This window comes from Miniopterus schreibersii (genome assembly GCF_964146895.1).
Source record: "Miniopterus schreibersii genome assembly, chromosome: 9".
Classification (NCBI taxonomy): Eukaryota; Metazoa; Chordata; class Mammalia; order Chiroptera; family Miniopteridae; genus Miniopterus; species Miniopterus schreibersii.
In genome coordinates this window covers 41719439-41745586 of record NC_138118.1, presented here as the reverse complement: position 1 = coordinate 41745586, position 26148 = coordinate 41719439, and the positions used below count along the sequence as shown (strand labels likewise).

At 38.4% G+C, this 26148-nt stretch overlaps 1 protein-coding gene across 1 annotated transcript; it reads right to left on the bottom strand.

Moving 5' to 3' along the window:
- On the bottom strand, positions 1-25838 carry SLC26A3 (solute carrier family 26 member 3; the record flags this gene model as incomplete). The annotated part of the gene is made up of 19 exons (XM_081146969.1): positions 1-97; positions 1966-2122; positions 5120-5174; positions 6075-6308; positions 6641-6736; positions 8004-8096; positions 8187-8256; positions 9265-9371; positions 10375-10470; positions 14104-14181; positions 14286-14399; positions 14511-14658; positions 17373-17455; positions 17897-18049; positions 21776-21940; positions 23439-23611; positions 23805-23915; positions 25071-25210; positions 25708-25838. 19 exons carry the CDS (start codon positions 25836-25838, stop codon positions 1-3), a joined length of 2301 nt encoding a protein of 766 aa, XP_081003095.1.
- Positions 25839-26148: the final 310 nt, after the last annotated feature.

Sequence of the window (26148 nt, the reverse complement as noted above, 5' to 3'; positions counted from 1 at the left end):
TCAATAACTTTCTGGGTATAAAGTTGTTCTGTATGTGACAGTCAGATGAGTATCCCTCTGGATCATATTTTGACTAGAATTGAGTTTCAACCGGTACCTAGAAGAAGACAGAAAGTTCTTGTTTTTAGAAAAAACTTGTTAAATTCTATCCCTTTCAATAATCATATCTTATATTTAAAATGTAGTCAATCTGATTAAAATTAGGAGCTGGAATTTGCCAGAGTCATCAACACATTTTTTTGTCTTGAATTTTCATAATCAAGTACCTTTCATTGCTTCTTGGTTAACATAAAACCATGTGATACCAGGTTGTATCATAAGTATCTTTCAAAGGACTAATTTAACTTAAGGTAACAATAGAACTTATAACAATGTATTTCTTCACATGTTTCAGGAGGCACACAAGTTCCAAGGGGCCATGTGTATTTGTTGACCAAGCACACTCAGCTTTTACATAAATCACCACTGGCAGCCTACCCCTGACTGCTGATTTATCTTTCTCTAAGTAATGCAAGGAGTGACATTGTGTTTCTTTTTTTAAATACAGAGAAACAGGTATAAAATGGTGCTGACTACATTCCGTTGGTTCTAAAGCTTTGATCAAGTATCAGGTTTAAATTCTGTTCCTATACTTTATCCTCTAAAACTTGGTGACGATTCTGAATCCAGCTACTGGGCAGAGGATTGCTGGTGAGGTTCTTTATAGGGAGGGGGAGGGGGGTGTCAAGCAAGGTGCTAGATTTGGGTTTCTCTGAAATCCCCCCTTGGGAACAAATCATGGTGCATTTCTCGGCTCTCTCACTTCAGGCCTATCTGACTTTCTGGAATAGTTTTTTCACCTAATCTTTTTCTATTTAATATAACTTAACATTTCTTCTTTATTTCTAATCTAAATTCCTTTTGCTATTTTTCTTACACCTTTCTTCAAGTAAGAGAAATACCACCAACCACCTCCCATACTTGAAGACAATCATTAGATTCTTTCTCCAGACACTCACTTCCTTTAGTCTTTCACCAAAGGATAGAGCCAGTATAGTAGAATGAACAGAGCACAGGTCTTGGCATCAAATCCTGTCACTGTCACTTTGGTATGTGATCTTATTCAAATTGGTTATGTTCTTTAAGCCCTCCTAATTTCCTCATTTGTGAAATGAAGATATCTTCCTTGCATGTTGTTGTAACGATTGAGATAATGAATGTAATCCACCTATCATGCACCTGGCCTACAGCAGATACCCGTTTGATGGGTCTGCTGTTCCCTTAAAGGACCGAATATTCTAAAAATGAATGTTCTAGAATGAAATGAGACTGACTATCCAGTTAAATGATGATTTGGCAACTCTTTCTAGTAAGGAAGGAAGGAACTTAACTTTCAATGCTGGGCTAGGAACTGTGCTAGGGACTTACCATGCACCTGGGAGTCGAGAGTTGTGTATTAGCTTCACAACTCCATCACTAATTCATCTATAAATGGAAAGAGCAATACTTTCCCTACCTCATAGATTATTACAAGGCCAGAATAAGATGTTGGTTGCAAGTACTTTGAAAACAAGTTTTCTCTCTGTATGCTCAATATTGCATTAATACAGATCTAGTATCAATATGTCCCATCCTGCTTGTCCTGGTCCAAGTTATTTCCCCCAAAGTCTCTATGAAAGAGACATTACTTCAAATTTCTAGGGATGAGGCACAGAGGCTCAGACAAGTGCTGGACTTTCCGCAGCATGTGGAAGAGGCCTCACTATTTTATGGGGTTTTTGTTGTGATGTCTAGATAAAGATAAACCTGTGGAAGAATCAATCTTACCTTACATTCCCAATTATGTAATCCTCCATTTGAATTTATGGTAAAAGCAAATTTTACTCCTAATCCAGATTCTGGATTAGGAACAATATTTTTAAATAATGAAAAATAAAGGGAAATTTAAGAAGCAAAGATGATTTATTATACAAATGTGAAAGTTACCAAAAAGCAGGTACCTGACTGAAATTAAACTTTGAAGTACTGTAATCCTTTTTCATCAAAATATGCAAAACCGCATCATGGATTGTTAAGAAAAATATTGAGTCCTTGACTTCATCATCAAAAAATTCACACCGTGTAAGCTTCTCAATAAAATCATCTGAAGAGGGAAAAGGAAGAAGAGTAGTAAGGAAGACGAGACTGTTTGGCCATAGGTTTCTCCCTGAGGCTGGGGATTTTCATTTTCATTTACAAATGTACATTTCACTGGTGTTTGGTTAAGAGTTTGGGGTTTGCAATGGTCCAATACCAGGGTGCCATTAGTACAGTGTCTTCTAGAACTAAAGGATGCCTTTCTAATAAAAGTATGTATCTAATGCTCTAAGGTAAGAAGACTGAGGAAAAAGGTTCAAATGAGAAAAACTTTTAGTAGTTCTTAGAAGAAAATCAGTCCGCTTTCCTTCAGGCAGGAGCCTAGTGAGTAAATCTCCACAGTAAATGATTGACGCATCAAGTATGGCTTATTTGTTAAAATTGGGATTCTGCCCAAATAGAACATATGCTCCTGGGCCAGTGACATGCTGTAGTTTGAGGTGGCCAGACCTATTATTTACCAGTTACTTACTGTAGCCCATTTTCTAGAAGCTGCTTTGTTCCATCAGAAAACATCTTTTCTGACCACCCCACACCACCTCTCCAGACATCTGTAAGGAATTCCATTCTTGCAGGCACTAACCAGCACTTGTTTGCACAGATCACTCAATTAAATATTACCTCAAAGCTCTGGCTGGGTAACATGAAGGTAAATTACAGATGAATCTTGCCTTCAAGGATATAAGAACATTTATGTATACCCATAGTAGTGGAAGGAAAAGTACTGTAGAATAATAAAGGCAGGAAGCAATCTGATTTTTTTTCTTGGCTGTTTTCTTCATTTTCAAAATAATGACCAGGACATAGTAGGTCTTCATTTTTTTTTTTTTTTTAAATATATCTTTACTGATTTCAGAGAGAGGAAAGGAGAGGGAGAGAGAGAGAGAGATAGAAACATCAATGATGAGAGAGTCATTGATCGAGCCCACAACCCGGGCATGTGCCTTGACCGGGAATCGAACCCCGATCGCCTGGATCCTAGGTCGAGGCTCAACCGCTGAGCCACGCCTGGCCGGGCAAGGTCTTCATATTTTTGTTGAATGAATAAGGCAGATACAGATAATGTGCTATGGAAATTCATAGGAAGTAGGGTAAAGATTGTTTCCTCTTGATGGGTGCCTGGGAAAACTTGACCAAGTAGATACCATTTAAAAGAATGACTAGAATTTGGAGAGAGATGGAGGAAGAGAGATACGAAAGCATGGGGGTGGGAAGTCTGCCCACAGGCAAGCTTTCAGCATTGACAGGACCTGAGGGAGAGGGAGAGAGGCCACCGCAGTCGCCAGAGCCCAGGATGGAGGTGGGTGCCTGTACTGGCAAGGAAGGTGAAGATTTTTGTTAAGAACGGAGAGGGGGAGATACTTTCAAGACGATGTGGGATGATGGAGGAAGAGTAAAATTGTTGAATAGATTAAAGGATTACTGAGATCAAGAGAATATTTTTAAGTATAAGGAGACATTGAAACCAGACTATGTCTGTAGATTTTAGGGACAGGAGCCAGTAGAGAGGGAAAATGAAAGATGCCAATTTCATGCCTCCTTCAGGACCTGTGCTTTCCCCCGACACTGCCAAGGTTCACCTCGCTTCACTCGTCTCTGCTCAGATGTCACCTTATTCGACATGCCTGAAGGCCTGTCTAAAACAGAGCCATCCCTGGACTCTGTCTCCTAACCAGCTTTTTTCTTCACTGCATTTATTACCTGAAATATGTGTTCATTTACTTTCCCACTAGACTGAGATCCATGAGGGCAGGGGTTCGTCTCACTCACAGCCGTTTCCCCAGCACCCAGGACGAGGCTGGAACCCAGCAGGAACACAAGCACCGGGCTGCAGAATAGCCTGACGCGTGTTCCGCAGACGCAAAGTCTGAAGATCACAGTGTTCTGTCTGGAGGAGCAAGGATGCTCTTCCAGGTGCTGAGGAATACACTCTTGAAGGAGTTTTCTAGTCAGAAAATGGGATAGGAGAACATTCTAGAGACAAGGACACTAGTTAGAAACGTCCTCCCTGGGGCCTGGATGAGAAATGATAAAGGTCTGGACTGAGGTTGTGGAGTGGAGAGCAGGACTGACTCAAGAGGAGCTATCTGCAGGGACTCGCTGAGGGAAGGGGAGAGGGAGAAATTAAAGAGGGCCCCAGGGTTTTTACTGTGGCAGCTGGTGAGTGGCCGCGGAGTGACTGTTAGGAAAGGAGGAGTGGTTTGGGAGGGAGGATAATATATTTAGTTTTGAACGTGTATCTGAGGTGCCTGGAAGACATCCGACAATTGAATATGTGGATCTGCAGCTCAGAAAGAAAGGTTTGGACTGGAGGCGTAGTGTGGGAATTCATTAACTAGACACACTGGCGGTCGTAAGTGTGTAGATTGACTAGAAAGAGTTCATAGAGTTAGAGCTACATGACTTAAGGGGGAAGCCTGGGAAAGACTGGCTGTCAAAGAATGGGAGAGGAGCCGATGTCAGACACTGAGGAGCTATGAGAGTGGTGGGAGGTGAATCCCAAGAATGGTCTTCAGAAGCCATGGAGAAAGAGCCATGGAGAAATGCTAAAGAAAGGGCCAAATGCTGAAGTAGGCTCCGTGAGAATGAGGCTGGGATGGAGGCAGCTGATCCTGATAATCTGGATCACTGATGACATCATCAGCAGGGTGAAGCAGAAACCAGGTTATTATGGGTTGAGGGATCAAGGGAGGCAAGGAAAAGAGGAAATAAGCCTACTTTTTCAGGAAGAGGAGAGTAAAAAGTGGTTGCATATTCACTTTTTTTTTTTTTTTTGCTGCCTATTAAACTAGGATTCAAATTGTAAAGTCAATTTAATTTCATATCAACAAAACTAAAATATAAAGATGCTAGTTCCAGAGGGAATTCTATAGGCTCAGCTAAAAATTAGATTTCCTTCTTGGTAATCATAAAAAAAAATAACTGTTCTTGGAAGGGCTGTCTAGATTGAGAGTTGGCAATGAACCTAAAGTGATTGTCAGGATATAAAAATAAAACAACTTACCATCAGCTCCAACAATATAAACATCTACCTTGATCCTGATAAATTCTTGCAAAATCTGTTAAAAGAAAGTATATCTTCCTTGGGGAACAGTTTCACTTGTCAGAAATGTAAATAAAACCGTCATAATTATGATTTATGGGCAACATATTGCTTTCAGAACCTATTACATTTTGAAAAGAGATAATAGTATAAAGAGACACTAAAGTTTAAAACAAGGCTCTGTGACAGAAAGAAACAAATCCAAAGGAAAGAACTGTCCTCGTAAGGAGGAAGTTAAAAGTGATCATTCTTCGGGGAAGTACGATAGGAAAATGTTCTCCTTAACTCACAAAGTAAACTCTGATTTAATTTTAAATTTAGGAGTAAACAAAGGAGTCTTTTTAATATGCCATGATGCTGACATCACTCCCTAATTTTAAAAGTTTTTTCTATGAGATGATCTCAGGTAGAGCTTTCTATATACATGAGCGTAAGAAAACCTTAGGACTCATAAGTTGTTCATTGTTCCTGTCCACAGTGACTAGATGTGTCTAGCACCAACAAAACTTTATCCAATTTCTTAGTCTCTAGGCTAAGAGCAACTATCAGTAGAGATATCATTAAGGTCATATAAGGTGAGAAAAGTAGCTTATACTGTTGATCTATGAGATGCTGAGCTAAACATTAGGACTTTAATGAAACGTAAGGTGGGGTCCCTGTCCTCTGTGCTATCCTGCTAGGATAAAAAAAAATCAATATTATGTGTGTGTGTATTTTTTCCTCCAAAGCTGGCACAAACAAATAAACAAACATGCAAAAAAAGGAAAAGAAAAAGCAAGCAGTCTTCAGAATTATGTGATGTTAAGATATTTTTTAAAGAGAAGTTTGAACAAAATGAAATTATTCTGTTTTCTAAATACAATTTTTCACCTTTAGTCACTGATTGGTTATTTCCATTAAGAAAAAAAGAAATTACCATTTTGAGACCCCTCATTGAAGAAACATCAAGAAATGACACTGCTGAAAAGTCCAGGATAAGGCTATGTAGTTCAATTTTAGGAACGGCAATGTTGAGAGGAAGATTGGCGTTCCAGTCTATCTGGAAGGGCAGGTCTGTGGTATTGACTGGCTGATTCAGTTCTTCTATTTGATTGTTGTCGAGCTCTTCATCGGAATCTTTCAAGCCATCAACAGTGCATAAAAATCCTTTCTGCAAAAGAGCATAGTAATATGCATGGTAATTCCGACCAAGAAATATATTCCGTGTGTCAAAGATAGCCAGTGGCTTTCTGAAACACAGATTCAAAGTTAGGTTGAGCAAATGAGATTGTAAACCCTTTTCTCTGGAGGATAGAAAAGTTCCCAGGAGAATAACATTTTAAGGAGATCCTCAAAGATACTATTTAAAAATAACACATTAATTGACAACAAAATACCTTGTTTATCTGGCATTTTATATAAAAAAATGGAACCAACATCCTGAGCTACACATTTTACTAAGCTTTTAGCTATAATACACAGAAATGTGATCAAGAAACTTACTGGTGTCACCTGCAGCAGTCCTTGCTTCTGCAGTTTTCGGATTTTCTTCACAGCTTTGTTGCGCTTGCGTAGAATTCGAAGTGGACTAAAGCCAACCTGAGAAACCCATTGTTGTGTTACAAGGGTACTGAATATTCTGCTACTCATATAACTGGGATAGATTGAGAAATTGAGACATATATTTGTAATAAAATGTAAGTGGTTCAAACATCAGTGAGAGCATTGTGTCAGGCCTATGGTCTACTCAGCCTGTATGCAGTTATTAGCATTTTAAAACCTCTGCACCATCTAGGATTTATCCATAAATTATCCATGAATGGGTCTAAATTCTGATTTGAATCTGTTTGTGTTTTTGGTCTACACAAAACCACAATATGAGTGGCATCTAATTAGTATTGTGCTTCTATATAATTTTATTCTATTAAAATTTATATGATTATATTTTATAACATCTATTATTATGTGATTTTTATTTTATAATTTTAGAATTTATTTATTTTTATAATTTTATTATTTTATAATAACCTGAGGATAACCTTCATTTTCCCCTTTTCAAAACAAATGTGTTTTATTGTGGCAATATATAGCCCTACAATAATAGCTAAGAGGAATCAAATTACATAATTTAAAAAAAAACCTTTGGGAAAAAAATGTACTTAGATAGAAAGATACTAGATTAAGTGATAAGGGCAATATATAAAGCCATATACACAATATGATCCATCATTGTAAAAAAGCTGGGTAGAAAAATATTTGATGCATACCTATCTAATAATAATAGGGCTAAGGCACAAACTCTATGCAAGGTACAGAGTAGACCAAAAGGCAGGCTCAAATATAAGTGCTGTACTTTTGTTTCTTAACCTTAAGACTGCTTCTTTGTCGTCTTCTCTCCAGGCCACCAGGGACACTCAGTTATTTCATGTTAAATATTCATTTATATTATATTTATTAATTTCATTTATATTATAAATATTTGTTTGCTATTCCTAATTTCTTCAATGATGCAGTGAAATATTAAAATAGTACTCTCTTTTTGAAGTTGATTCCTCAGGAAAATCTGTAGGATAATATCTATTAAAAACCAGTAGCCCAAATCTTGTGGTAGTCTTTTTACTCTACAGCAGAATTTAATGAAAGATGCCTGTATATCGGACATTGTCCAAAGAGTCTTATTTTCCAAGGTACTAATGGACCCTTTATAAGGTAATTTTTCACCTACTCCGGGACATGGTGAAACACTAACACAACCCAGCTTCAACATATGTGAAGTCAATGGCCCTCTCTTGTTACAAAACAGATATTTCATTTCTACATATTCAGTGGAATTACAAAAAATAATAATAATAACCCCTAAACTTACAGCATCAATAAGTTTCTGCTTAAAGAAATTAATGTTTGCAAAGTAAATAGGAGATGGACATCTGAAAATTTTCACTCCTTCCAGTTCATGTATCTGTAAGGCAGAGAAGCATATTAGATGGTGCCCAGTGGACTCATATTAATATCATTTAGCAAATCAAAGTAAAAAATGAATCTTCCTTACATCAGAGTAATCTTTTTTATTCTTGTAGATGTTGCTCCTTCCAACATTAGCCAGTGTGCTGCATTTCGGACTGTAGGGAAAGTCGACACCATGTGAATCATTCATGCACATTTGGGAGGTCTATAAGGCTAACATTCCAAGGCAGGTTCATTTTCAAAACATAGAAGAATCATTATGCAATTAGAGACTCTGGAGGGCAAACACCTTGTTTTCCTTATTTCTCCATAGCTCCTAAGACAGTGCAGCCCATCTACCATATTCCAGCTTACAAAGAGCTTCTCTATGTGTTTGCCATTTGGATTCTGAATATCTGTTATTTGGTGAAGAAAGCAGATATGATTACCCAGTTGTATAGATGTGGACATAGAGAAGTATAATGACTTGCCTATGGCCACTCAGTTTGTCTCTATGTTTGATGAGTCCCCAGGAAATGAATGCAAATATAAATGAGTCAATGAATGCAGGAACACTGCAACATAAGAATTAACTTTAACTATGACAACACTATGTTCTAGAATTCCTTAATTCCTAAGAAGACTTATTTCTCTGTCACATACATAATCCAATTTAGGCTAAGTGACCACGTGGTGGTAACATATGTCAGAAATTTAAGAATCAAAAAGATGTTTGGACTGGATGACAAGAATCAAGCATTCTAAGTGGTTTTTGTGGAATTCTAGGATGAGAGGTGCCTTTCAGAAATTCTCTTAGTTCAGCTCCATGTTTTTCAGGTGGGAGTAAAATCTAAAACCTATAAAGACACTAGACATGGAGAATCTCACAGTCTTCTCAATAACACATTCCCCTGTTTAAATAGTCTAAGGCAAAGAGATTTACATGATTTCTTTGGAGTGCAAACAGGGAGCAGACCAACAGCTGGAGTGACCTGGGCTAATGCTCTAAGTTCAGGACATTTTATTCCCCTTTGGAGTGAGCAACCCGAGGAAGAACAGACTGGCCAATCTTGATAGATTTGCATGCCTATCAACTAAACTACTTTCCCCTTAACCAGGGACAAGTTTTTTTCTTCTGACACTGGTAGGCCAAAGTCTGCAAGAATACAGAGTGCGACACTCACAATTGGGTCCTGAACACGATGGTCAGGAGCTGAAACGCCACGCTAGCTGCCAGGCCTAAAGCAAGTCCCAGGACAGTGACAAAGATGAAGGTCATGATCCAAATTAGCTGCAAAAGGAAGGCAACATGTACACCATACACTACAATCGGCTCTGATTCAAGTACAATGTCTTAGGCCCATTGGTATGAGAAAGCGTGAACTTCTTGGGACAACAGCAGAGGTTGGAAGTGTACAGGAGATGGTACTTGCCTCCAGAGGTCATTTCTGCCAGCTCAGGTTCTGAACCACAGAAACACAAGCAGATATTTGAAAAATCCAAAGAGAGTGTATCCATTGCTAATCCCATCCTTGAACCAGTTAAGGAAATGGCTGAGCCTATCTGTCACAGCTAAAACTCCAGAACCAGCTGCTGTTCCTTAAAATTAGCAAATTAGTTGGTATATAATATACTAATCTCTTACTTTTCATCTGCTAATTTCATTTATAGCAATGATCTCTACAAGAATCTCAGTATGCCAAAGGGCTGTGAAAATCTCCACCAATTATCTAGCAGGAACAAAAGTAAACGAAGTGTAGTTTATTACTTAATGCTTGTAAAGTACCGTAGGATATGTTAAGCATTTTTACGCCATAGACTTTGAACCTGATATAATTATGGACTCTGCTTCTCACAGCAAGGTATGTTGAGAGCAAGGGGAGCCTTTATAGAGTATTTCCAAAAAGAATGTTCAGAATTTAAGTTTTTCACAGATTCTCTGGTAACTAATGTATGATGTAATGATGAACAGAAGCAATGCATACCCTGAACTTCAGAGAGTTTCTGTGGCATTAGGGATGACTGCAAGGATTTTTAGAACAGATCTAAGGAGGATGTCTATTTGTGTTTTCTGGAGCATTTCCTACTTGCAAGAAGCTCATCTTTTTAAATTAAAATCCCAGAGAATGATCATTAGAGTATGCAGTTTAAAGATAATAAATAAAACAAATTAAGGTCATTTAAATAGATATATAGAAACAAAATTTCTCATAGTTTACAATATAAATATGCATTTTACATAAGCATTAAATGCAATCCTGATTTTTCTCTCAAATATTGTTGCCTCTACTTACACAATCGTACTTATCCTTTCGCCACAATCTTCGTATTTCCGTGAACTGCATCAGCATTCCCTTTAAGTTTCCAAGTGCTAAAGCTGCCAGGACAGACTGTGAAAAACATAACTGCAGATGTACTTTCAGATAACTAAATAAGCCATACAGAAGCAAAGGTGAAGGCTGTAGATAAGTGAGTCCTTTAAAGGGCCTCAAAGCAAAGTGTATGCCCTTTTCTGGTGTGCAATGCCATGCAAGACACACCAGACCTTCCCCACCATGGTGACAGTGACATGCCATGAATGACCTGACAGCACTTACTAGCCTGTACTTTGGGACAGAGAAAGGCAGATCTTACAACTTATGATGGAAATAAATTCTTCTCAGTCAGAGATAGTCTGATGTGTGCCTCTTTATTGAAGATGGGAGAGGGGGTTGCTCTTTGTTTAAAAAGAAGTTTGGGGAGCTTGGGGTCCTGGAATAAGAATTCAAAACTCTGATGATACTCAGCACTCATGGCATTTTGAAACAGGAAGCTGAAAACCACAGAGGGTGGCAAAGATTTGAGGTAGACTCTCTAGGACAGCGTGTACCATATCTGTCATGTTCCCTGTTATATCCCCAGAACCGACCATATTGAATATACCCAGGAGGGGCTTAACAATTATTCAATGAATAAGCAGATGAGCTAATGAATTAATATTTCCAAAGCCAGTACTAACCACCCAGTAACACGACCTCTTTTATTTTTTATTTTTTTATTTTTTAAAAATATATCTTTATTGACCTCAGAGAGAGGAAGGGAGAGGGAGAGAGAGAGAGACAGAAACATCAATGATGAGAGAGTCATTGATCGAGCCTGCAGCCCGGGCATGTGCCCTGACCAGGAATCCGAACCCCGATCGCCTGGATCCCAGGTCAACGCTCAACCGCTGAGCCACGCCCAGCTGGGCAACACGACCTCTTTTAAAAAGCCCTGATTTTGATACCACTGAATAGTAGATTCACTAAGTTTCTCGGTAGAAAACTCAGCTCTGCCACAGCAGCACTTCAGGCTCCTGATTCTTCACATGCCCAAATGAGATCACTTGTCTTACAGGAATGATGGTAGTTAAGGTGAAAATGCTCACTAGCCAGCTATGATCCCTTTCTTATTTAGATTTTAACACAGTGGTGGATACACACCCTTCCCTCCCCCCCAGTTCAAGCTGTTCCCCATTCTGAATGGACTATGTAATTTGTATGCTGATTACTTTCATACCATAAAACCACAGTGTACAAAGAAAAACTGAACAAGTTTTTATTTTCATACCTCAAAGATTATTTAACTGATCTGGACATTTTTTATTTTCACAAGTAACATTTATAATTTAATATCTAACCAGTTATTTTTACTCTCTGAGAGTATAGCTCATTGTTTAGAAGACTAAATATGGTCTTAAGTAATGTTAAAAAAGAAATTGTACACAAATACCAGTTAGAAATAGTGAAAACTGCAAAAAGTCTGTAATCTAGTTAACAGTACTCTATAAATGTCAATGTACTGGTTTTGATATTGTACTATAGCTATATAAGATGTCATCCCCATGGTAGCTGGAGGAGGGTTCCATAAGACTCTCTGCAATAAACCTCCTGCTTTGGGGAAATTTTAATATTAAGAATATCTAGTGCCATCTGCAGAAGAGACATAGTTTTCTTTTCATTAGGCATTATTCTCACCTGGTCAGTAGTCCATGAAAAAACAATTTGAAAAATTTAAAATGACGTACATACACAATAGCGCTCTTAAAGAATAAAGGCAGCAGAGCATTGAAAAGCCAAAGGGAGAAATTTACCTGGTATCCACACTGCAATTGATAAAAATAATTAAATACATGGAAAATGCGTAAAACTCTGCTGAGGCTTAGTAAGCGCCCAAGAAACAGTCTATTAGCTGTCATTATGGGCTTTTTGTCCACCTGTGATAAAAAGAAGCAAAGCAGCTACTCAGGTGAAATAAGGACATTACAGACACAATGGTCTAAGAAGAACCTGTTGTAGAAGGGTTTTGATTAACATCCTGGACAATGTCCATGGGTATTGTTTGTTCACAGGAGAGTGAGGATTTTATATGGCAATTGTTTCTTTATTTCTCCAAGTTGCTGTGGGTGAGAGAGAGCACACACATACACTGGGAAGAAGCACAATAGGGCAGAATTCTCTACGTAGGGGGGCTGTGTGTGCATTTATTTACACATTTATTTTTGTTAATCCTCACATAAGGATATTTTTTCCATTGCTTTTTAAAGAGAGTGGAAGGGAGGGAGGGGGAAAGAGAGGAAGAAAGAGAGAAAGATCGATGTGAGAGAGACACATGGATTGGTTGCCTCCCACATGTGCCCTGACCAGGCCAGGATCGAACCTGCAACCCAGGTACATACCCTTGACTGGAAATTGAACTTGAGACCCCTTGGTGCATGGGCCAAAGCTCTAACCACTGAGCTTCCCTGTCCAGGGCTTATTTTTATTGACATATACATTCTTCTATTTCTTTTGGGGTGATTCTTGACTCCTTCTATTCCATTCCTTTGGAAATCAGGAGGTTAGTGTATGGAAAATGCATACTTTTGGCAAACAGTACTCTGCACTGCTTGCAGACAGATTGGGCCAGAGACACTCTTTGGGGTGACTGCACTGGGAATCCAGAAACTCAGGACCAAGTTCACATTCCTGCTACCAACCAATAAGGGAAAAGATCTAGCTATCAACCAATAAACATTGTCCGGCATGTCATATCTCTATGCCCTTTGTAGTTGGAAGTGTAATAGAATGTTCACAGAATAATAATAATAATATTAGCAATAACTTATTAAGTGTTTATCATGTGCCATAACATGAGCTAAGTACTTCACCTATGTATTTAATTTTTGCAGCAACTCTGTGAAGTGGGTGCTATTTCCCTCCCTATTTTACAAATGGGGAACTTCAGGTTGAGAGAAGTTAAGTAATTTTCCCCAAAGCACACAGATAATAGTGGTTGAGCCAGGGTTAGAAGCAGGTCTACAGGACTCTAGAGTCAGTGCTCCATACACTCCCTCACAATCATATAAACACCACAAAGAACAGTGCATTTACCATTGTCTTGTTTCCTAGAGAGCCTATGCTTTCCAGAGTCTCTGTCATGTTTTCCATCTGGGAGCTGCAGCAGTTTACAAAGCATTCACCAAAAGCCTCAAAAATTACAGTTCAGGAAAACCGGACAGAGGATTGTGAGGACACAGCAAGTCTGTCTGGCTATTTGCTCCCATCCTGCAATCTGACAGCTTTGGTCTTGGAGTCAAACCAAACTCTGGGAGCTACAGGGAGGATTCCTAAGAACAGGTTATATGACTGGTAGCACCATTCTCTGACTTAGAGAGATGCCCTGATTACCTCAACCTTTAAGAAAACCTCCACTTCAGTCAATTCATATTGAAGCTGCAGTGCCAGCGTGTCTTTCTGTCTAAACATTAATTATATTCTGGACTACGAACATGGGAAGAGTAGAGTAGATAAGGTCTTATGGGCATGTGCATTCCTAACATTCATAAAATGCTACTGGGGAAAAATAAATATTTTTGGCCCATAGAGTACTGGCTGAAAAGAGTACTTGAGAGTTTGCAGTTGACCTCATTTTCCTGTTTGGTTTATATTTCCAGAGTTTAGGAATCAGGGTGCTTGATTCAACACCCAAAGGAGAGATAGCATCCAAAGGGGGAGGGATGTTACCTTTTGTAGTGGCTCCAGAAGATATCCCATGGCTTCAATGACAACCAGCACGATGACAGCAGAGAGAATCCCAGCAACCTGTTTAGATGAAAACATTCTCAACACAGAATCAACATTTCCCGGGTCTTGCACTCCCCAGGGACTAAGCTATGATGGCCTTCACAGCAAAGATAATGAAATACCTGTGTTTTGCCTCCAGTACTTTCCTGAATAGCAGATCTGGAGAGGGCGGTACTTGAGGCAAATCCTTTGAATGTTCCTGTGAATATGTTACCCAGTCCCAATGCTATTAACTCCTGACAAGAGAACAAGGAGGAATCTTTCTTAGGAGCAGCACCATTGATATTGTGTACACGGAACATTGTTTAAAGTTGCTGAATTAGACCCAGCATAGGTGGTAAACTTACCTGATTGCCATCGATAGGATAATCATGTTTAAGGGAATAAACACTGGCAACCGAAAAGGCCACCATGAAGCCGACGATTGCAATGCTGAAGCTGTCTCCAATGGTTCCTTCGATAATTTCCAAGTCAGGTGTGATAGGTGGCTGAAATCTAAAATTGAAATAAACAAGACTGAATGTCATAAATCTGCTTTTAAACCTTCAGTGGCATCCATTTGCTCTCAGAAAAAGTCCGAATTCCTTAGCAAAGCTCTGGTCTACCCCCTCCATTCCTGCTTAATCACTACCATTGCCCAGAATTTATGCTCCAGCCATACCCAGCTTGTTTGTTTGTTTGTTTGTTTCTCAAAGGCGTTACCCATTCTCTCACCTCGGAAGCTTCTAACTTGCTGTTCCCTGTGCCTGCACCATTTCCCTCACCCTCATTCTTCCTTCTAGAAAGTCTTCCCTCACCACCAAGTGTTAGGAGAGAGTCTCTGTGTTTCCCTAGCTCTTGATGCCTCCCCACCCCACCCCCAGTGCCAACCAGCTCTCTGAGCAGAGACCATGACTTGTTCACTATTCTGTGACCAGAACTGAACACTCTTCATAGCATATATCACGTGGTCCATAATTTTGGGGCAAATCAATGAAAAAATGCATTGATTTATTAGGATGAATGGTGTCTCACTTTGGAGCATAACTAGAAAGAGTTTAGTGCCACTGCAAACTTTGGAATCTATTATATCATTGTTGAAAAGCAATGCTGCTTGAATTTGATGCAAGATTGTAAATACAGTCCAATGACAGTGGCACATCTGATATGATTTTGCTAGTATACCCATATTGTAATGGATAATTATACCCCATCAGCTTCATGCAAAATACCTTAGGTCCCACTTGTATTTTACAAAGGGTGGCAAAGCATAGCTCACAATGCTTTCCACTAGTTATCCATGGACAAACGCTTTTGAGGAAACAGTTCTGAGGTAAGGCAAGCAAGAAAGTCTTCTCTCTGTTGCTAGCATAACCTTTCATGGAAAACCCTTAGCAAACAGGTGGGCCTTGGACTCTGTCCCATGCTCCACAGAACTGCTAGAGCCAACTGTGGCCCTGATGGAGAGAGGGTTTCCATTTAAAGTGATGTTGTGTCAGGGGAAAGTTCAACTCACAGAGGACACTTTTGCACTTATGCCTCATGAATTTAGAGCAGTGAAATGACAGATACTAATTGTATTATAAACACTACGAATATTTCAAACTCAACAGCAATTTATTCAAATGCCCAGCTCCTAAAAGCATCTAAAACTTATTGGCAGTGAGTTAGGCTCCATTCAACTCTTTCTTCATGTTTTGTGAATATCTATGTTAAAAAATTTTCAGCTCTAATTTGAAGAAGTACTTTTATCTCATATTCTGCAGCTACCATAAATCAGAAAGTTAGCTTGGAATATTGCTTATTTATTAAATAAATATAAAATTGGTGATACAATTAAAATTTGTATTTTATATCAAAATAACCAGAAGTCAGCTATTACTCTTTTGTTCTAGCCTCTAAACACCATAGACAGTGTGGCCCGAAAACTTAAGTTCATTTCTTGGCTCTGTTATTTACCTAACTCCCTGAACCCAAGGTCACAGGAAGGGAGTCAGAAGTAAATCCCAAGCTCTCTGCCTCTAGAGCATGTGAACTTGCCCACCAGGCTACATTGCCTCTCTGTAGAATGTAACGATTAATAAATGTGAATTCCTCCCACCCCCACACTGTGGAGAAATGTCCATTGACATTTAAAATATAGTAACAAAATAAAGTCTCTAAGATTGTAACTCAGTGATGTAAAGTTTATCTTTTCTTTCCAAAACGCTTCTGACAAGATCTCCTTTAATTTACTAAAGTTTAATTACTTGAAAACTGCAGAGTGGAGAGAAACCCTAGAAATTGTCTTTCAGCTTCATTCCAATTCTTACTTAAAAATATGTTAAATTACAAGTGATGTTTGAGATTCACTAAGTGTTACACATGAATATCTGATGGTAAAAATATGTTTTTGTTTAAATATATATATATATTTGCTTTTAAAATAAGTTGGCTATTTTTAAGTTAACAATGCACATAAATGCCGATTCCTCGACTTCTCAAGTACACCTTAAGCATGGGAATGGAGGTAAGTCTTTTTTTTTTTTTAAACAGGAACACAACCTATCATTGCAAGCAAGTTGGAAGAAATTGCTGTTCTGGTCAGAGGGCAGCGAGAGGAAAGAGAGCACAAATCTGGATCTTCCTTCTCAATCCAATAAATGCAATGGAATACATTTTCAAATTCCTCGTATGAGCTGGACCTGCCATCCTTTAGCAGTGGTAAGAGTTGCTCTGGCCTTGTTTTGAATTTGATCACGAGAAGGGACAGAGTGTACCTAACCGGATTGCTCAAGCAGTGTGCCAGGTATTCCTTCAGTGTCTCTTTTGAACTGTCAGATCTTGGCTCCAGTAACCACAAACAAAACACTACATATTGTTTGTAGTAATTTATGGACAAGGAAATCTGGTTTCATTTGGTTTTCTTTTCTTCCTTTTTTTAAATCAGGAGAAGCAGGTACAATTGCATATTTTTCTACTTTTACTATTTCATTTTTACTTGTGTTTGAGTCCCTGATCATCTGGTTTGGGAGTCCTTCCACAAGGAGAAACTTTCTGATATTCATAACTGCAGACCCTCATGTTCTTTGTGGCTCCTTCCTAGAAAGGGAGTAGCAAACCTTCCTCATAAATGCCAGATGCAGAGAGGCTTCTGACCTGGATTAATGCATTTCAGCCAGTTGTCTTTACTAGCTCCTGCTTACTCTCCAGTTAGTGCTTGGAGATGCTGTCATAAAAGACACACTTACCCACTTTGCATCTTCCCAACCACAGCCACATTAAACCTGTTTTTGAAGTCAAAGCCGTAGGATACACCTGTTGCTATCACAGTCTGCAAAGTTGCAAATTGCCCAAGTTAGAAATGTGAGATATACCTAAGAGTCTTGCTTTATAAAAAATACCATTTCCCGAAACCACCCTTTGACCTATTAGATAAGAATCTCAAGCCCAGGCTTTGCTACTTTTTAAAAAGTCCCGAGGCACATCTAATGTTTCCACCAGAGTTGAGACATTAAGTCAAATGGATCTATCAACTTCTCAGAGATTTGCCCCCTAATCAGCCTTGTCTTAAATGGACAGAATAAACCCAAAATCATAAAAGAAAATTCTTAATTCTGAATAAAGATAAAACTGTACTAAATATTCGACCCAGAAACTGCAGAGATGGCATCTGCCCCACTCAAACTTCCTGATCTGCAGATGGTGAAGGGCTTTCAACATACAAATGTGAGAGTCATGAATTATGAAAGAAAGTCTTAAGATGATCAGTTACCATGATGAGCTCAATTGGGATGGGCACTGGAAGTTTGGCTTTGTAGCACTGATTTATTTCTTTAACCACAAATAAAACGAGGAAGATAATCAAGGACGTCACAAGGTCTGCAATATTAGTCTTCTCTATTTGTGTGAAGATGGAATTTAGTACCTAAAATTATAAAAACAAAGAACACCCAAGTGCTATATTAATGCATAATTTGATTAAACACTCAGTTATTTCCAAGTAGATAAAAATAAACACTGAAGCAAAAGAACTGACATAGATTGATAGCGATTCTCTGTTCTGCTCACCAGAAGGGCAGCATAGCATCAGCACCACACTGAGTTACGGATGCTTCTGACATTTTTGCTGGCAATCTTGGACACTTTTCACATGTTTAAAACTGGCCTCTTCTGCTTTTAGGTCTCTTTGACCCTGTTCTTTATTTCACAATCATCACTATTGCCCTGTCCAGGGGATAACCTCTGATCCCTGATACGTTTTCTTAGGCATTAGGCATTTACTCCTTAATTCCTGGGCTTTTTCAGGTTAAGAACCCTCACATTTCTTAGTTTACTCTCTGTGTCACTTTTAGAAATGAGTTTTCTGGCTAAATGCACTGTGTGCAATTTTAATTCTCGAAGCCAGTCGGATTCAATATTCATGGGATTCGGAAAGCTCAAGCAGACCCAAACTAGACCTCAAATTGCTCCTAGAACAATCCACTTTTGGAACAGTTCTGGATGGAAGTGAGAGAGTGTTCGTTCCAATCTGGAGCAAGTTCTGTCTCAGACTCCCAAAGACTGTCTTGATAGAAGCACCAATAAGCCCAAAGTTAGCAAAAGGAAGGAAATAACAAAGATCAGAGATGAATCAAAGAAGTAGAGAGTAAAAAGACAATAGAAGAGATTAATGAAACTAAGAATTTTTATTTCATTTTATATATATATCTTTATTGATTTCAGAGAGAGGAAGGGGGAGAGAGGGAAACATCAATGATGAGAGAGTCATTGACTGGCTGCCTCCTGCACACCCCTGACTGGGGATGGAGCCTGCAACCCGGATATGTGCCCTGACCAGGAATCAAACCACGATCTCCTGGATCCTAGGTCAATGCTCAACAGCTGAACCACACCCAGCCAGGCAAGAACTGGTTTTTTTAAAAAGATGAAGATAAGAACACTGTCTGTATGCCTGTTTTTATGCCAGCACCATGCTATGTTTTTTTTAATCCTCACCCAAGGATATTTTTTCATTGATTTTAGATAGAGTGGAAGCGAGGGAGGGAGAGAGAGAGAGAGAGAGAAACACGGATGTGAGAGAGACACATCGATTGATTGCTTCTTGCATGCACCCCAACTGGGGCTGGAGATGGAATCTGCAACCCAGGTAGATGTCCTTGACCAAGAATCGAATCTGAGACCCTTCAGTGCATGGGCTGACACTCTAACTACTGAGCCACACTGGTCAGGGCAGTACAATGCTGTTTTTATTAGTATGGCCTTGTAATATAGTTTGATATCAGGTAGGATCATTCCTTCAACTTTGTTCTTCTTTCTCAAGATCACTGCTGCTATTCAGGGTCTTTTGGGGTTCTATATAAATTTTTGGAATATTTGTTCTAGCTCTGTGAAATATGCCATTGGTATCTTGATAAGAATTGCACTGAATCTGTAGATTGCTTTGGGTAGTTTGGCATTTTAATTTTGTTAATTCTTTCAATCCATGAACATGGTATACACTTCCACTTATTTGTATTTTTTTCAATTTTTTTCATTGTCTTGTAGTTTTCCTAGTACAGGTCTTTTACATCCTTGGTTAAATTTAGTCCTAGTTACTTCATTCTTTTTGAAGCAATTGTGAATGGGATTTTTATTTTTATTTTTATTTTTTATTTTCCCTTTCTGATAGTTCATTCTTGGTGTATAAAAATGCAACTGATTTCTGGATATTTATTTTGTATCCTGCTACTTTACTGAATTCATTTATCAATTGTAATAGTTATTTGGTGGAATCTTTAGGGTTCTCTATGTGAATAGAATAGAGAGCCTGGAAATAAACCCATGACTTTATAGTCAACTAATATTTGACAAATGAGTCAAAAACATAATGGGCTAAAGATAGTCTATTCAATAAATAGTGCTGGGAAATTGGACAGATACGTGCAAAAAAATGAAACTAGACCATGATCTTACACCACACACAAGAATAAACTCAAAATGGATTAAAGACTTAAATGTTAGACTCAAAACCATAAAAATCCTAGAAAAAACATAGGCAGTAAAATCTCAGGCATTTCTTGTAACAATATTTTTTCTGATATGTCTTCTTGGACAAGGGAAACAAAAGAAAAAATAAATGGGACTATATCAAACTAAAAAGTTTTTGCACAGCAAAGGAAACTATCAACAAAGTGAAAAGACAATCCACTGAATGGGAGAACATATTTACCAATACATCTGATAAGGGGTTAATATCCAAAATTTATAAAAAACTTATACAACTCAGCCCCCAAAAAACCCAAACAACCCAATTAAAAAATGAGCAAAAGACCTGAATAGACACTTCTCAAAACAGGCCAATAGGCATATGAAAAGATGCTCAATATAACTAATTATCACAGAAATGCAAATTAAAATCACAATTAGATATAACCTCACAGCTGTCAGAATAGAATAGCTTTTTATCAATAAATCAACAAACAGGTGTTGGCTGGGATGTGGAGAAAGGGGAAACCTTGTGCACTGTTGGTGGGAATGCAGATTGGTGCAGCCACTGTGGAAAGTAGTATGGAGTTACCTCAAAAAATTAAAAATGGAACTACCTTATGACCCAGCAATTCCACTTCTGGGAATTTATCCTAAAAAATCAAAAACACTAATTCAAAATAATATATGAACCCCTATGCTCATTGCAGCATTATTTACAATAGCCAAGATTTGGAAACAAACAGCCCAAGTGCCCATCAATAGATAAGTGGGTAAAAAAGCTGTCACACATTTACACAATGGAATACTACTCTGCTGTAAAAAGAAAGAAAATTTTATCCTTTGTGACTGCATGGATGGACCTGTAGAACACTATGCTAAATGAAATAAGCCAGTGAAAGACAAATACCATATGATTTCACTCATATGTGGAATGTAATGAACAAACTGAACTAACAAGCAAAATAGAGACAGACTCAGAGAGCAGACAGAGAGCTGTGTTGGTGGGGGAGGGGGTGGACTTGGGGGGATGATGGAGGGATTGAGCAAAAAAGAAAAAATAAGAGAATAAGAGAAGGAACAACAGTGTGGTGATTGTGGGGGAGGGGGTAGAAGTGGAAAAGGGTATGGGGGATAAATGGTGATGAAAGGAAAAAAAGAACACTGTCTGTTCTACAGTACATCCTCTATAGGAGGAAGAACCACTGTCCTATTTACATATTGGCCAATTTGCTTTTGCTTTATAAACAGAGATGCATAAAAGAGTAAGAAGAACTTCAATTCTAAAAGAATGAGGCTTGTTTTTTAGAAATAGGGAAGCATTTTCACTCAATTAGGACATTTCTTTCAAAATAAAATTTTGAGAAATTTTTAAAAACTTGGGACAAAATATTAAAGCTTTTAATAATGTATGTAGATTTAAAAAAATAATACTTAAGAATCAAATATAAGACAAGTGGTACTTTATCTCTGCTGTTCACATTAGCTATACAGTAGATGTGGTTGATTTTTAATGTTATTATCTTTGTTACTAACTTTTTCTTAATGTGAATAAATTACACAACCCATTTGTTTCTTGGACGTTGTAGGCAAGTCCCACGGCAAATGCATTAAAGGGAAGTTCTCCCAGAAACATGATAGTAAATTACATGTATTTAAATATTTTTTAAGCAAAAGTAATACTTACTTTGAAAAGTGAAAAAGGATCAGTGTGTGATGGGACAGTCAGCTGAAGAATAAATTTGAGCTGGGAAACCAAAACGTGAAGAGCAGCAGCTGTGGTGAAGCCACTAATTAGGGATTCAGATAGATATATCACCATGAATCCAATCTGCAGAACCCCCATGAGCAACTGGAAAGAGAAGGGCAAAGGCCTTTGTTAGTGTAGATTAGGAGTACACCTCAGCAACCTGAAGGATCAGCAACTGAGATGATCAATATGTAAAGGTTCAGCCTGTACTTATAAATCTTAAAGTAGCATGAGTACCTGCTTCCTGGAACACCTCCCCTTCCCCACCCTACTCCCCAAGCTGAAATGTTACATGCTGTTCAAATAGCAAGCGAATCTAGCTCACTCCAAAAAGTAACAGGCTTATCTACGCCACTTTTTTAAAAAGGTGTAAGTATCTTTAGAAGACTCACCTATAAACCTTTCATAGCAGAATCTTATCTAGCATCAGCCCTCATCAATTTTCCTAAGGAATTTTAAGTTATACTTTCTAGCTGCTAAGTATCCATTCATATTCCCTCAAACAAGTTGCTTGACTTTTGTAAGAAATAAATAACTGTGTACTGGACATCTGAAGTGCTCGGTTTTAACTGGGGGCACAAATGGTTAATTGCCCCAAAGCATCAGTATTTTCCTTCCTTTGGATACCTGGCCTGCCTTTCCATTCACATCCCCGGAATGCAGTCGGAGCTGTGGACACCCAGAGGCAGTAGGTTCAGAAATGTCTTAGAAAGACCTGACCACGCTGTTTGTCAGCAGGACACACCAGTTATGTTTTGTATAAACTGACTCTTTCTTTAAGGAAAGGTCTTAATCGATAATATCACTATTCATAAACTTAAGCAACGTCTTGAGGAGTCCCATGACATTTTCACTATCAGCAGGAGTGTGGCTTGGGAGAGAAGCTTTAGGCCCTCCATATACCTCTTCAGTTTTCCCCAAATCTTTGATATGGACAGTTCAAAGTCCAAAACCCCAGTCCCTTCCAACTAGATTACAGTCCCTGAAAAATCAGAAAGAAAAAAGTTCCAAAGCTTCCAGTTTTGCTATTACTTGCATATAATTAAGTTTGGTGACTATATTGATTCCCAGGTATTTCACTGAATTCAGCATTTCACTCCTTACCACATGTGCCTTTCTGTTCCCATTTTTCCTTCTCTCTAGACCCACAGCCACTCATCTTTGCAATGTGAATCTGCCCCTCCATTACTGGCTGTGGTGAGTGACCCATTTTTATTTATTTTTTAAATATGTCTTTATTGATTTCAGAGAGAGGAAGGAAGAGGGAGAGAGAGAGATAGAAACATCAATGATGAGGGAGTCATTAATCAACTGCCTCCTGCACACCCCCCACTGGGGATGGAGCCCGAAACCCAGGCATGTGCCCTGACTGGGAATCAAACCCCGATCTCCTGGATCATAGGTCAGTGCTCAGCCCCTGAGCCACACAGGCCAGGTGGTGAGTGAGCCTTTTTAAATGATTTCCTGTGGGCTATGGAAGGAGTGCTACAAATCAAATGGAAATGTGAGGAGGGGTGGCCAGAAGGAGGAAAATCAGAAAAATGTATACCAGTCAGGACAGGCAGATTGGGGAAGGTAGATTACATGAGAAAGTGCACACCTGAATGATTCCAGAAAGTACTGTGACCGTGGCAGCCACCATCACCTTATGATCATTTAATGACGAATCATTACTCATTGAACTATTAGAAGAATCCATAGCACCTGAGTTGGCCGTTGGGATTAGTCTCATAACTGTTGCTCCCACCATGACACTCAGAACTGGAAATGGACCTAATTAACAGAGGGTGAATTGTGGTCAATAAATGTCTCCCTAAAGCACGATTGTCTTTTAGTCCTAATTCTTACAAGAAACTATGACTCTTTTCCTGGATTATGAACAATTTGAAATTGATACAGTGCGTGTCTAATGGAATTCATAAAGGAAAGACAGTGTGAGCATTAATTAGACCAGAAATTCACTTACCCACAGATATATGTCTAGAAGTGCCCAAGAAAAAGTAGATTATGATTGGGAAAAAGGCTGCATATAACCCATAGCTTGGAGGGATGTTGACCAGCAGAGCATATGCTAAACCTGTAAATACACAAACATCAAGGTCTATATTTCATGCAAGGGGAATCACAGAAGTTCTCATTAGATTCTTTAAGAATTTAAATTTGGACCCTAAATATGTTACTTTATTAACTCAATTGTATCAAAGTTGTAAATATAAGAGCTAAAACTATGAAACTCAGAATAAAACATAGGTGTAAATCTTAGTGATCTGGGATTAAGCAATGGTTTCTTAGAAATGACACCTACAGCATAAGCAATCAAATTAAAAACAGATAAAATGGGCTTCATCAAAAATTTTAAATGTGTGCTTCAAAGGATACTATAAAGAAAATGAAATGACAACCCATAAAGTGGGATAAATTATTTGCAAATCGTATCTTGAATAACGGCCTAGTACAGAATATATAAATAACCCTTGCAACTCAACAATAAAAAAACAACCTAATTTCAAAATGTGCAAAAGATTTAAATAGAAAATCTCACAAAAGATATACAAATCGCCAGTAAGCACATGAAAAGATGTTCAACATCATTAGTCACTCAGGAAATACAAATCAAAACCACAATGAGATACCATTTTATAATTATTATGACAGTTAAAATAAAAAAGGCAGGCAATAACCAGTGTTCACAAGAATATGAAGAAATCTGAACCCTCATATGTTGCTAGTCGGTTACCATATGACACAGCAATTACACTCTTAAGAGAATTGTTCCTACAAAAACTTATACACAGTGTTCACTTCTAATAGACACAAAGTAGAAACAAAAACAACCCAAATGTCCATCAACTCATGAATGCAGAAACAAAATGTGGTTATATCCATACAATAGAATATTATTCATCCATTAAAAGGAATAAAATACCCATAATGCTGAAACATGGATGAACCTTGAGAACATTATGCTAAGTGAAAGAAACCAGACACAAAAGACCACATATTCTGTGAATCTATTTATATGAAATGCCCAGAATAGGTAAATCCATAGACAGAAAGTTGTTGCAAAGGGGATGGATGAATGGAGGGGGAAATGGGAAGTAATTGCTAATGAGCAAGGGATTTTGGGGGTGGGGGTGGTGGTGAAAATATTCTGGAAGTGATATGGTTGTTTCATGACCTTGTGAATTTACCAAGAAGCATGACAGATGAATTACATCTCAAAAAAATTTACCTTGCAGTACACACACCAGCCCTGTGCTGATTCCAGAAACAATGTCACTGAGTAGCCATTCCTTTATCCGGTATGCTGGTAACCAAGATGCTATGGGGAGCAAAGAGAGGGCAATTCTCTTGGCCTTTTGTGTAGAACAGCTGAAAACATTGAAAGCCATTGGTCAATTGATATCAAATTTTAAGTTTAGTACCTCATTGTAGGTGGAAAATTGGTAAAGATTATAATATATTAAAGAACAAACTAGTACTTTCACTAACTTTCCCACAGACACCTCCTTACCCATATCACCTGCCCCTTGGCTACCACCAAAGGATTTTTATAAAGAAAAATGCTGCTTTTCTTTAGCGGTAATAGAGCTTCTCGTCCTCAGCTTGAATTGTTCAGCATTTCAATTGAGAATGTTCCTCTGTCCTCATCTATTAGTCCTCTGATATGGGAAGACTGTGTTGAGAGCTGAGATGGTGTTCATTTCAGAGTCGACCTTCCCAGCTCTGGCAGGGGAGTTTGGAAACCAAAGATAAGAAGGCTCTGAAAGCTATGGACTAGAGCCAGAAAGGAGAGCATAAAAGTTTGAAAATTTAGAAGGAAGTGTTTCATTTCTTTTTACTTCCAGTATCTTTAAAAAATATCTTACCTACAGCATACTTTGAGATGATCCAGAAATGTCTTATGATGTCTCTGTTTCTTCTTATGTTCTTCCCCAAAGGCATTTGCAGAATATACTGGCCTGGCCACAACATACTGATTCCCAATGTGTTCGATCATTTTGCTTCCTCTGAAGGCTGTGGTAAGTGGAAGACCTTTGGAACAATGTGGTAAACCCTCTTCTTGCCTTTAACAGGTTAAAATGCCAGAAACCAAACGGAGCTTGCTTCTTAAATAACTCAGAGATAATGTGATGCAATTTACAGATGAGTGAGCTCTGGACTGAATGTTACCACCTTTTGAGATCAAAAGAAGCAGGATTAAGGGACCTGGATTGTGTTTTGCGACAGTGATATTCCAATGAGCCGGACACGACTCCTTTGGGTAAGTAAACAAGATCTTCTATTTATTTATTTTTGTAAACAAGATC